Below are 13,384 nucleotides of genomic sequence, written 5' to 3' on the forward strand. Positions count from 1 at the left end.
CGAAAGAATTGTATGATAGACTTAGCGTGAAATTTTATTGATAATAAGATACCTCTTACCACTAAATTTAATACACATCACATAATTTTTCTTATTGTAATGTGATTGTTAGGAATATATACAAAAAGCCATTACACAGGAAATTCCTTGATATACGGCGTTACATCGAAAAACGTGTAGAGTCCGTTGTAAGGTACTTATGAAGACATCTTATTTTTCTAAATGCGAGTGGTGTTCTTTTCCAAAGATGACGAGTGTACAATTAAAAGTTATGTGAAACCAACCCAGATTGGTTTGATTAAGTAAATCATATACAATTATTTGACCATTTCATTATAAATCAATCATTAAGCCGATGATCGTTAGTTATGTTTGCAGTTCCACGTTTTTTCCCTAATATTTATGAAATTTCGCTTATCCCATCGTAAAATGATGTAAATATTAATTACAATTAACAATGTCACAAAAAAACGACGTGTCTTGAAAACAAAGGCATGAAAAATTGGCTTCTTGAATTTTCGATTGTAGAAAAAAAGGAAACGAAAAGAGGAAAATGTCTCTTCTCCCTCAGCTTTCTTATTTTCCTCTCACAAAAAGTCCCCTCTTTTCTTATCTTACATTTCTCCTTTAATCAACTTTCTGCTTATTACTTTCTGGTGATTTGTCACCGTTCATCGGTGAATGAGAGCAGCTACGGCTTTTGCTATGTTTACTGCCCGACCGGGATCTCGATCTGTCGCCTCTCGATCTTTCGCGACTAGATCTATCTCTGAAAGAAGAACTGGATTATAATTAGATGACCATGGATTTGCTTTTCTTGCGCTAATTATATAATATCGATTTAAACTCACTTCGAGGGAGACTTGGCTTTGGATTTGGACTGCGACCTGGACTTTGACCTCTCAGCCTTGGACCTAGAAGGAGATCTGGATTTGGACTTTGACTTAGATTTCGACTTTGAGCGGTCTCTTGATCTGTAAAATTATAGTTCAAATGAAGAAGATATGCAGGAGAGTACAAGTAAAAATATAAAAGTCTATCTCTCTTTTCTCTTTAAAGTGAATAATATGTATTTCGCGTAATTATGAATAAAGCGGTGAGAGGCTTTCGGAAAAAAAATCAGCCCAAACACAATGCCAACGAATGGAAGTGAAACGCGTGTGAAACGTAGAACAAACACGTTACATTCGATTATTGATAATTGCGCAAGAAACAAAGCAAATAAATAAACACTCGAAAAATATATTAATCGCATAATTGAAGGTATCAAAATACAAGTATCGCAGGTAGAACCGGCTACTCACTTCGACTTAGATCGAGAACGGCTGCGCTCCGGTGATTTCGATTTGGATTTTGATTTAGATTTAGTGTGTGCCCTTGATTTGGAACGGCTGCTGCGACGGCTACGGCTACGGGAGCTGCGACGACTCCTAATACAAAATGAAATATCATGTGATTATTACTTCAATAAGGAATTGTGTCGAAATCATATGCAATTTTTCTACGTTGTACTAGATGAATCTTCTCTTTGTACGTCATGCATGATAAATTACCGATCGAACATTATTCGAAAAGAATAAAATAATCTCAGAATTAGGCCATGAAACGTAAAGTAACTTTGAAGTAGCCAAAATTTGAAGCTATAATAGTATGATACATGACGTATGGTTAGTACTTAGAGTAAAAAATGATGGAGACATTGCCGCCCCCGACAGTACCTTGATCGGGTTCGAGAACGACGATAATACCTTGAGCGGGAGCGGGATCGGCGACGGGAGCGAGATCGAGATCTTGACCGTGACCTTGATCTCGAGCTAGATGATCTTGAGCGTCTACCGCGTCTCTTGTCTTCGATTAGTCTGATTCTGCGGCCATTTAGTTCTGTGTTGTCCAGTTTATCGATAGCGTTCTTCAAGTCCGAGTATGTTGCGAATTCTACAACCCTGTAATATTAAATTGCACATAATTATCATATGAGAAGTTATACTCGAATATGCAACAAATTAATTTATATAGCTAAGTAGCTCACCCTTCGTTCCTGCGCTGTTTATGTGCATCTGCATACGTCACTTCGCCGGCCTGTCTCATATAATCCTTCAAATCCTGAGCATCACACGAAAAAACGAATTAGTATATTACAGTGATAATAACTACAATGTCTTACAATTAGTCATAATGAGGTACGATTAATATTCACGTATGAATAAGACTAATTTTGTGTACCCTATACTAAAAATTATGCAGAGGTTTAAATGTATCCTGTGCACTTTTTCTCCACTAGACTTTCTAACACGTACTATGGGGAAATTCTTCTCGTCCTAGAGTATATATCGAAAAATCTATCCTCACTGAAAAGGCAAGTAATGTTTCCTGTCTGTCCATAATATCTTCAGTGTTGGGAATTATATGTTGAAAACATGTGCTCGAATTTAGTATCTGCGATTGATGCAACCTTTCTTTTTATGCAATTCAATCTTTAAAACAAGTATAGTTACTTAATTTGCGAGAAGTCCTCCACCCTGCAGAAAGGTACACGTTACCGATCTTTTTGCATTGTTAAACGAGATCGAATTTTATTCGCGAACAGATGAATCGTTAAGCGTAATTTCTGCAGCGCAGCTCACAATAAAAAAATCATCATCAGAATCGTGACTAAGTACAAAGAACTACCGAACTTCTCAATTTTTCTGCAACTTGTTTTAACCGGGAATATATTATAAACTATACGAGCTCGATCGACAACTATATATATCGTTGAAAAGATGGAACTGCATAAGGCAGAGAGAAAGTTAGTTGCTTGAGTGAAAACAATGAACAATAGAAGATGAATATGAAAATCTTGAATATGCTGAAAAAGTTTGGTTCCTTTTTTTTCAAAATACTTTTTAGATTATAAAACTTGTATTTCAAAGCTGACAAAATTAAACGTAATTCGTGTATAGAGTGTGAAGAACATATACATATTTGATGTTCTCTATCGTAATTGGAAAATAGAATTCCGAGGTATCTGGAGGTCGAAAGCGATGTTGAAAATAAAAAATATTTTCCACCAGTTTATGCTCAAGAATAATCCATGAGGAAGGGGAACCATCGTTGTCATGTTCACTAGGGATCTCCCTTTCTGGAACGTTTATGCTCCTCTTGATGTGATATCCTTTTCATACTATCTCTTCTACACGATTTAGCGTGGTTATTCTTCTTGTCCATCCTTCATGATACATCATCCATGATGAAAAGAAAATCTTTTTCTCTCTGTGATATCCATTGTATATATTCGTGGTCATGTTTGTTGTATTTGTGGGAACCAGGTACGGCTTTATCTTTTTCTCTCTCTCTCTCTCACTCTCTTTCTCTCTTTTCCTTGTTAGGTGCATGCGAGTAGGTGCTCTTGTTTATCATCTTGAGGTTTCTTCGTAAATCATCCATGAAATGTGAATCTTTTCAGAAAATGCGTGCTCAGCGCGTTCGAAAATCGTAAATGCGATCATTCTCTCGTATCCGGTGCGCATCGTAAAAAACTGGGCTGTGAATCACACGTCATAATCTGGAACGATGTTTGATCACAGAAATGTTCCTTTACCATGTGTTCTATATACACACATATGTACACCCCCAAAGAGAATAGAATTGAACCTGATACGATGAGAGAAATTGCTTTGCATAAAGAAAAGTTGATTTCCTCTTCGCATTCGAAAGACGTACAAAAGCGAGCGTTACGTCGGAAACGTAAACGCGGTTCATAATGATCAAAGAAAATATACACAAAATACGGAAAAATAAACCAACTATTATACATGTGTCGTTATCAAACGAACGGATGCCTAATTTCGAGCACACTTGAGAATACTGATATACATAAATAAATAAATGATTAAACTGATATCTCCTGTCTTTGGTACTGGTACTATATTTGCGTGTGCACGGCTCCCAAGCTCGTCGAATGTTTTCAATAGAGATCTATATTAATATAGATAGAATAAATGTATTATATACAAAACACCTGAACTATGGTGCACAGTTAAAACAGATACACAATAATATATATCTTAAAAAGAATAAGTTACAAAAGTGTGTAAGTGTATATATATAAGATATATAATGTATATATCTAAAGAGTACACTCGGTTAAGGTGACGCATTTACCTTGGGCCCAGGCACCACCTTGCTTACGGACAGAGAGAAAGGCCAGACACAACGGCGCTTGGTCGGGTCGAACGGATCTGTGTGGCGTAGTCGCGGATGGTTCGGGATTCGGCCCGTGTATGCCCTCATGGGAGGCCGCTGCCTGACTTACTAGATGGCTAGGTTGGTGGCGTACCAGTAGCAGTAACAGTCGTGGTGTAGTAATAAATGTGATAGTAGTGGTAGTAGTAGTAGTAGTAGTATCAGCAGCAGTAGTAGTAGTAGTAGTAATAGTAGTAGTAGTAGTAGTAGTAGTAGTGGTGGTGATGGTGGTAGTAGTAGTAGTAGTAGTAGTGTGACACAGGATGATCATTATGAAGGGGTAATATAAACGGTGAATAAAAAAGTAGAATGATAAGGTACGCAGAATATACGTGAATGATATAGCAGGATCAGAATGGAGATGGCATGACGTTTAGTAGAGGACGTAAGAGAGAGAATAAAAGTAGTAGGCAAGAGTAGTAATAATAATTGGTATGGAATTATATGGCAGTATGGAAACGGAAAGAGATAGAGATAGAGAGAGTAGAGTAACATAATGGTGATTGTTGTTGTAACACATCCAGGCAAAAATACAGGTCAAAGTCATTGATGATTTGTAGAAGGCAGACGACGTTTTTCTCTCCCAGCGATCATTGATGAGAAGATCGCAGATACGTATAGAACCTATCTCGTCACTGGGTTTCACCACGTATCACTGCGCAAGTAGTAGAGAAGGTGGTAGGTGGTAGGTGTACCCAGTGCCACGTGGCTATCTCTCTCACCCGGGACACCTCAGAAACCAACCTGGTGCCACTTGACCTCAAGGCGGGCCCATCGCGTGCATCGTCATCTCTATCATCGCACATCATCAGTCTCTATTGGCCCTACCGGTCGCCCCTCCTCGGCGAAGAGGACATGGCTCTTCGGAAAGAACATCAATTTTTATTGTTTTTCTCAACTGTTGGCCGAACGTAAATGAAATAATAAATTGAAAAAGGAACGTCGAAGAATCGAGAGAATCGATTGAGCGAGAGAAATTCATATATATAGATATATACTTTTTTTTATCATCAAAAGGCAACCAATCATCCGAAAAGTACGATTAGATAATATATATTTATATATATATATGGCAATGTATATTGATCAAGTAAGACTTGGTCCACATTGCTCGCAAAGGAGCTCTATTTCTGTGTTTCTTTTTTTAATTCGTTGGCATGGACATTAGACAATCGTGTAACCACAGATGTACATGTATCATACATACATCTCCTATTTTTTCACATCAAAGGTTTTGAAAGACGGAATGCGTCCTGGTATTTCCCACATCGTTTGCATTTCCCAAGATTGCCCTTCTTGATTGTCCTGTCTTGTGTCGCAGGTGTCCTCTTCTCCATTGTTCGTTGCTAGAAGTCTTCTAGTCGTACATAGTCGCCTCTTCTTCCAAAAAGCACACGTAAAGCAGCACGCTCCGAATTCCTCGGTAGTGTTTGTCTCTGTTACGTTTGTTCGCAGGATCAACGCTGCACGCGTATTGTACATAATAATTCTGGGGATTCACAAGCCTGTTGCTGGTAACATCGGGGATCATATTTTCTTTATATTCATCCCTCTTCGTTTCTGCACCTTTCGTTCATTGCTTTCTTTCTCTGCTCGTTTTTATTTTCAGTCACCATCGAGCGGAAGTTATTGGGATAAAAGATTTGGTTTTGAATATATATACCATAGACTTACTTGATCAAAATGTACATCTTTTTTATATTTTTTTTTTTTTTTTTTTTTTTGGTAAACTCGGATTAGAGTTTCAGATATGCGTAAACGAACTTAAAAATGGCGAAAGAAAAATGGAATAAAAACATTAATGCTAGAAAATGCCGCGCGTGTAAGTTTGGTTCGACTCGGGGAATACACAAAATATGCGGAACGATAGAACGCCAGAACGATTGAAAATATAGAAGATCGGTAGATCCGCGCGCACATCTTCGATGGAATTATTACTCGTACATCGTCATTGTTCTGAGAACCTCGAGTAGCAATCAAACTCACGAAATAAGCTCGATCGAACGTGTATAGTAGTAAGCACGAAGCAAGGGTACAGATATTGCTTACCTGCCAGCTGACGCGACTTGACAGATTTTCCACAGTGAGCCGGTACTCGGTGCGTGTCGGTGGTCCATATCTACAAAATGAAAAACAAGGGTATTAATTATTTTGTATTATTTCAACAGAAGCAGGTTTGTCTTGGACCTGACTTTATATACGTATAATAAATAGCTAAAAACTCTAATAATGGAAAAACGAAAGACTTGACTTGTAATATATTCAATATTGCAATTATTTATAAATTGAAAAAATTATTAAGATGTATCGTTAGAGCGTAACATTGGATGTATGTACCTGGGCAATGATTGCTTGTAGCTAGATGCAGTCCTCGTGTTTCTGTTCACACTATCTCTGCAAAAAGGGATGTCATGTGAACAGAAATATCGGATTGTCGGTTAAAACTTTCAGCAAATAACTACAGATTTTGCATTCATTGCTCAGGCACACAATCAATCACCTGTTCCAATCGAATCAAATCTACTCAAAATGCAGCAATAGCGTACCTGTCGTGCCGCATATCGTCTCGGCTGTAACAAACACAATACCACACATCTATTAGTCGCCAATTACATCGATCCACCTCTCTCTCAACTACCAGTAATAAACATAACGTCTGGGAGGGTATTCACTAGGCATTATATACGTTAGATTTTACAATCTAAGCGAGATCTTTTTTCGAGACTTCCATTAATTCGACGTACTCGGGAGAGCAGTCAAATCCAAGACAACCAATTCAAACTAATTAGAATTCGTCGGTGCCTAGACGAACTTTCATCGTATGCGAATTGGCAAGCTTTTACTTACATACAACACACATTCCCTTTCATACACTTTCTCTCCCTCGTTCATACCCTTTCATACTCTTCCTTTATTCTAGAGCTTATCATATCCAAGGTTACGTTCTTCCCTGTACGAGCGATATGCAAAATCATTTCTTTTCTCGAGTCAGTAATTTGTTCTTGAGCTCATCGAATCGGCGATTTGTATTCAAGAGAAAAAATTCAATCATTCTTTTCATATCAAAATGTCCGAAGTGAAAAGTTTCAAGTTACTTAAACAAAATGATTCAAGATTTTGCATATCTCAAGTCAACCGCCTGCAGGGGAGGTGGGGATAATGATCGCTCTGATAAAATAAAAAAAAGGATAGCGTGTCTTACGCAGATCGCCTCGAGTCCCCATAACCACCACGGGAGTCACCATAGCGCCACTGGTCACTACCCCTAGGTGTCCCCCGGGCCTTCTCTACAGTAATTCTGTAACAAGACACATTGGATATGCTTACTTGTCTCTCCAGGAGCGTGAGCGTCCGTAGCCACGGTCGCCTCGCCTTCCTGAAACACCCCGTGCTATCTCCACCGCCACTCTGAAACACACCCAACAAAACCCCGCCTAAGTCCTCGACTAATTCTTACTCTAAAGCTGCTTCCTTCCTTCCTTCCTTCCATCCTTTTCCATTTTCTTTTCCATTCCTCAGTCTCCTCTCCGAAATCCGTTCAAATATTCATCCGCCTCCTTTATCTACAAAGTCCAGCCACTGAGGCGCTGTCCCCTCTCATCATGATCATCATCATCATCATTATCATCATAATCATCATCATCGTCATAATCATCATCATTATTATTATCATCATGATCATCATCATCGTCATCGTCATCATCATCATCGCGTTCGTCTCATTCTTTTTCTTCGTTCCCTCTCTTTTCTAATCTTTTCAAGTTGCTGTTCCACATATAACTCGCAACTTATTCATCAATCTAATAAGTTATACAATTCGTGTAAAAAATTTTCTGAGCTTTCTCATAATTGACTGGGATCAGTATGTATTCGCTTTTTTTGCTTTCCATTATTTCTTTCTGTGCTTCATCTTTTCTACTTTTATTACTTCGAAACAATCGGACAAAGTAATTGTTTACGATCACCAGAGAATTATGAAAACGCATTAAATAGCTAGGAAACACGTATTCGTAATTTTTTCTCTCGTTTCGTTCGTTTAAACAATTTTTGTCAAAGAAGCAATATACATTACTTGAAATGCTGAGGCATTCGTTACAAAGTATCAATATATAGTCTCTCTTTATAGAACACACATATATGTATATATAAATATATATATATATATATATCGGGGAATTGATGGAAGTAGTTCAAAATGGCGGCAAGTCATATCGGCTATTTAAGTAAGATGCACTTTTATTCCAGAACAAACCCAATCAATAATTTGGAGGACAGACGCCGTTTTCGTTAAACTTAAAGGCGATAACCAAAGAAAAAGAAAAAAATTTTTTATATACGTTGCATTTTAAATTATACAGAAGCAACAGCAGATTATATATATATGTATAAACGGAAATTGTTAAAAAAAGAACATCAATATGTAAGGATTTAAATATAAATAATGAAAAATAAAACGTTGAAAGTGCGGTAATATTATTTAGATTTTTAGACTAACTTACGTTATAATTGTTTTTAAAAAATAATGATGTTTTAAATTATTTACAAGCAAAAATATTTAAAATTCGTATTTATTCCTTTATAACCACTAGAATTCTACGATGCCTTTAGTTCCAAATGCAAATAACTGGGAAACGTCTAGAACGAAAGCACTTTACTCAATAATGCATGAAAGGGTAGTAAAATAAAAAAAAAAAGGGAACTGTCAATGCTATTGCTTCTCACGTATAATCCTACTGAATGTGTGCAACATTAACAAAATTTCATTGTTTCATTTCAAGCTCCTCCAAAAAGTTCAAAAATAATTTTAGTGATGTGCTTAGTAATTTACTAGATATAAGTTATTAAAATTAATAAAAAATGCTAATATTGCACCACCAATGCATGTTTAAAACACAGCTATAACAATAAAAATAATAAATTATTTTAAATCTTGCAATTTTCAATAATCACACTATTTAAAAAAAGTGCAATTGAAAACCACAAGTTCTAATACAAAAATGTGAATGAGAAAAAAAATTAATAGTGAAATAAGAATCTAATCATGCAAAACATGCTACCTACACCATTCTTCATACCTCTAACATATTTCTTATTTAAGTTTCTTGGTATGAATTGTACAGAACAATAAATGGCAGTATTACCTTTCTCCTAGAAGCTCCTTCCCATTGAGCTCGTACACTGCGTCATCTGCATCCCTATAGTCATCGAATTCCTGTAATCAGAACATCCTCATTACAGATCAGAATTGAAGAGAAACTTGTTACTTCCAATTTCTACATGCAACATTTGTATCATTCATGTTATTTTGTAGTTCTCATTAATCGATGGAGCATATGACTAGTACGAAACAGATAGGCATTTGCAATCATTAATGTAAGTATTCATAAATTTTCCAACAACATATATCAACAAAATGGTGTAGTGATCTATATGGGAAGAAAATTTAATTAACACTTAAACAGTTTTTAACTAATATTTGATTTTATATACAATAATTTCAAGTTTTTTGTAACTGCATTATTTTTAAAACTTGCAATCGATTCGATTATAAATGTAATAGGCAATTAAATATTGAATATAAGTAATATTTTTTTCCTTTGAGCATATATAACTTACAAACATTTTGTAGATTAATCGATGAAAACCAGCACACAGTTCCATTAAGCAGCCACAGTACCAATGTTCAGGGCTCAAGGTAGGTCAGATCAACTCACGAGTTCAAGTTATTTTTCAAGTAAAACACTTTACCCTTTATACACTTTGGTCGCAATAAATGATGTTAATAAAAAGATATAAAGTCTTTTTATTAAAAGAATTCCCAAAGCAAAGGACAGAAAAGTAACTATTCAATACTGTACTAATGTGTAGACAAAACAGGACCAAATTGAACAGAGTAAAGTGTTAAGTGTATGTATGTAATTTGATTGAAGTACTTACAACGAAGCCGTAACCATTCTTGATGAGGACATCACGGAATCGACCGTAGCCTCTGAAAAATCTCTCAAGGTCTCTTTCCCTGGTGCCGTATGGAAGCCCACCGACATAGACCCTTGTCCCTACCATACTGTAAAAAAAAACAATTGAACCACATTAGACTTACCACAAAGGCAAATCCATTCTTCATAGCGACCTCCTTGATTCTACCATATTTCCGGAAGAACTTCTCAAGGTCGCGCTCTCTCACCCGGTATGTTAATCCACCAACGAATACTCGGGTGCTCATTCTTAAAGGAAAATATAAAAACACCATACATAACAGGTTACTTTAAGAACCTGCCATTTAGTCACATGACAACATAAGTACTGTTATGTTAATTTCCAATATTCTGGCTGAGAATGGCAATGCAACCCATATGTATAATAAATAAAACAAAACTAACATTGGTGATTTTATTATATATAATTGGAGCAACTCGAGGATTTCATATAAAAGACTGCTTTGCAAGTCATATTGTTATACGTGAACAAATTAAAATTGACTGCAATATACATATATACGTATACACATCACAAGTGCAATATAGAGGTGCTGTTGCAATATAGATCTGTGATGTTTTTTAAACCTAAGACCTACTTATAGTCGGTAAATGTAATAATTCGTCACACACTCCTTCATAACAATCACACAGAACCTTTTCCAGTTACAAGAATAAAAATCATTAACTAAACTGTACAGAATGATTAATAATTTAACAAAACTTAAATTATTAAACAATATTTGTGTTAATATAATTTACATAAAATTACATGCTACATATTGCAAAAAAAGAAACAAAATTTGTACAGCAAACATATTGTTTGTTGCATGTTAAAAGTAAACAAATAAAAAAAATACTGAAAAGCATATTTATAAAGGCAAAATTTGATTTCTTATAAAAGCACTCTAAATATGATAAATGTTAAGCGACATATTAAGAAGTAAAAGTTAAAACTTACTAAATGTATATTTAATTTACAAGCTAAGAAATAAAACAACTCAATATTTAGTGCAGAACGATTTTATGACTATGTTAAGCACATCTCATGCACTTGTGGATAATAAAAGACATTCTCTGCCTATTTACGCTTTAACTAAAAATGACTCAATTTGCATGTTGATGAAATATAAATCATGGTCGTATACCAAGACGTTTATCTCCATGCTTACTCAGCCAAAAAGTGTTTACACAAGTATTAAATGATTGTGAACATTAGCCGTGTTCGGTGTTTGCATGAAAATACTATTACGAGTACAAACAATAATATACAACCAAGAATCTTTATTAAACGTACCGAACTCGCCCAATATCTCTCTCACACCAACGTAGAATTAAAAACAGCGAATACGTAAAATAATCCGCGATATAAAGAAAAAACTGAATTTCCAGTGTGCTCTATGAATATTAATTATCCAATTCAAGATATTTCTATCATAGAATGTTTACTATTTTTACTTGAAAAGATGTATATCATGTTTAATATATCTATCGAAAAACTAGGATTAAATTTTGCGACAGTGTACCGTTACGTACCGCGTGTCCATTTTCCCTCCATTACATACATATCGTAAAGTTTTTCGAAGGTTAAGAACTACAAATACCTTGTTTGTTATTAGTATTTTAATTTGCTCTTCAAAATCGAACGGAGTGATAATAATTTTACTTAAGCAATTGAGTTCAATGCAAAAAAAAGAAAAAGATGCAATGTACTTCAAACTCCAGCGACAAGCCGTGTTTTTATTGGACCGTCGTTTCATAAAATGGCGGTCGCACGATTGCTTATCATCGCTCTCCATTTCTGTACGCAATGACCGATCATGTACAGATAAAACTATAATAACTGTATTTCCAAAAAAACACGTTATCAGTATATAAAATATACTATATTGCACAATATTATTTCTAGCAACCGCGGGACGCGGTGGAAAATTATTAATGCGACATACGAATGAACGATAACTCGGAACTGTTACTCATTCAAATTATGAATTATTTATCAAACAAGAGTTCGAGATATGCGAATAATTACATGGAGTTATACATTTATTGTAAAAATGAAACATGAAAATTCTCGTGGCCGAACACCCATACGAAGCAGAGCACTCAGAAAGCTATTGCCACGTCACATCTACGTGAATAAAAAAAATATGCGAAATAAATGATCATTTCGATTGCAATAGCATAAAAGCAATATTCTCGCAGTGAACTTTGTATCATTGATGAATTTACAGTTAAACCATCTTAATGAGAGTTTGTTGAAAGTACATATCGCGAATTGCGGCTGTTCCATCCATAAAATGGTATATTTGCGAATAATTCAAATTTCCAACGCATACATAATATCGTAATGTGAAAGATATGTTTATAAACTTACCTGAATATACGTAAAAGAACGTTGCTTTGTTCACTACAAGCTTATGCTTATACGACACGATACCACTGAAATTACTAGAAGAAGTAATGATCGGCGTCTGAAGCAAGATGGCTCGTTGCAATAACGGAAACAAAACGGGGTTCACACGATGGAAAACAGAGTCGCTAGCTGTCTAAGTCTCGATCCTAGACGCCTGCATCGGAAATCTGAATTATTTTTAAACAAATTACAACATTCTACTGACATAAAATATATTTATCGTTTAGCAATAATACAATGTTTTCATTTCTAATGCGAAATACGTGGTAATATTTCTTAATACATTTTACTGTAGACCATCATCCCCTCCATGGCAGTAACTTTACTTACAAATAGTTGCGCATTTACTACGCTTAATATAATAAAGTTTATAGTCACTTGTCGCATTGTCTTTTTATTCATTGTTGCAATCCTACTGCAATAGTTAATAATTTTTATTACACTAGCGAGAAATCGTAAAGGAATACCGATATGATTTGCGTTCGAGAGGAATGTGCGCAATGATATTAAGCGGGAAGTTTAAATGATCATACTACGAATGAAAAGCAACCAAATTATCACTCTCTTTACAAGTTTTAAAACGAAAGTTTTTCAAGGGATTATCTGCTTTTTAAAATCTAGCTTATTTGCTGTGAATGAAAGTATAAAAGCGTACAAGATTATGCATCTGTTTTATCATGAGATCGCATTAAAACTGGTTATCTAGAGTTGTGGCTTTCCTTTAAATCGATAAGACGTAACGAAATGAGAATGTTCAGACAGTAAGCGC

General features: G+C 35.4%; 2 protein-coding genes across 21 annotated transcripts in view; one reads left to right on the plus strand and one right to left on the minus strand.

The window, feature by feature from the left end:
• The window catches only part of Chas (chascon), a 70,470-nt gene that overhangs the window by 24,451 nt on the left and 32,635 nt on the right, over positions 1-13,384 (plus strand). The window lies entirely within an intron of this gene.
• On the minus strand, positions 9-12,737 carry B52 (serine and arginine rich splicing factor B52). 20 transcript variants are annotated; one of them, XM_076909492.1, is made up of 13 exons: positions 12,577-12,683; positions 10,369-10,448; positions 10,162-10,288; positions 9,366-9,436; positions 7,427-7,522; positions 6,771-6,794; positions 6,562-6,618; positions 6,274-6,343; positions 2,030-2,103; positions 1,719-1,943; positions 1,305-1,430; positions 852-974; positions 9-781 (listed from the first exon to the last, which is right to left on the minus strand). In XM_076909492.1, the coding sequence occupies exons 3-13, from the start codon at positions 10,285-10,287 to the stop codon at positions 628-630; spliced, it is 1,146 nt and encodes a 381-aa protein (XP_076765607.1). In that variant the 5' UTR covers position 10,288; positions 10,369-10,448; positions 12,577-12,683; the 3' UTR covers positions 9-627. The 20 variants fall into 20 exon arrangements, with proteins under 20 accessions (XP_076765607.1, XP_076765615.1, XP_076765609.1 ...); XM_076909500.1 differs by lacking the exon at positions 10,369-10,448 and having other exon boundaries at positions 1,749-1,943; positions 12,577-12,737; XM_076909494.1 differs by lacking the exon at positions 10,369-10,448 and having other exon boundaries at positions 9-769; positions 12,577-12,737.

The sequence above is a fragment of the Xylocopa sonorina genome, chromosome 1, assembly GCF_050948175.1.
Source record: "Xylocopa sonorina isolate GNS202 chromosome 1, iyXylSono1_principal, whole genome shotgun sequence".
NCBI classification, from domain to species: domain Eukaryota; kingdom Metazoa; phylum Arthropoda; class Insecta; order Hymenoptera; family Apidae; genus Xylocopa; species Xylocopa sonorina.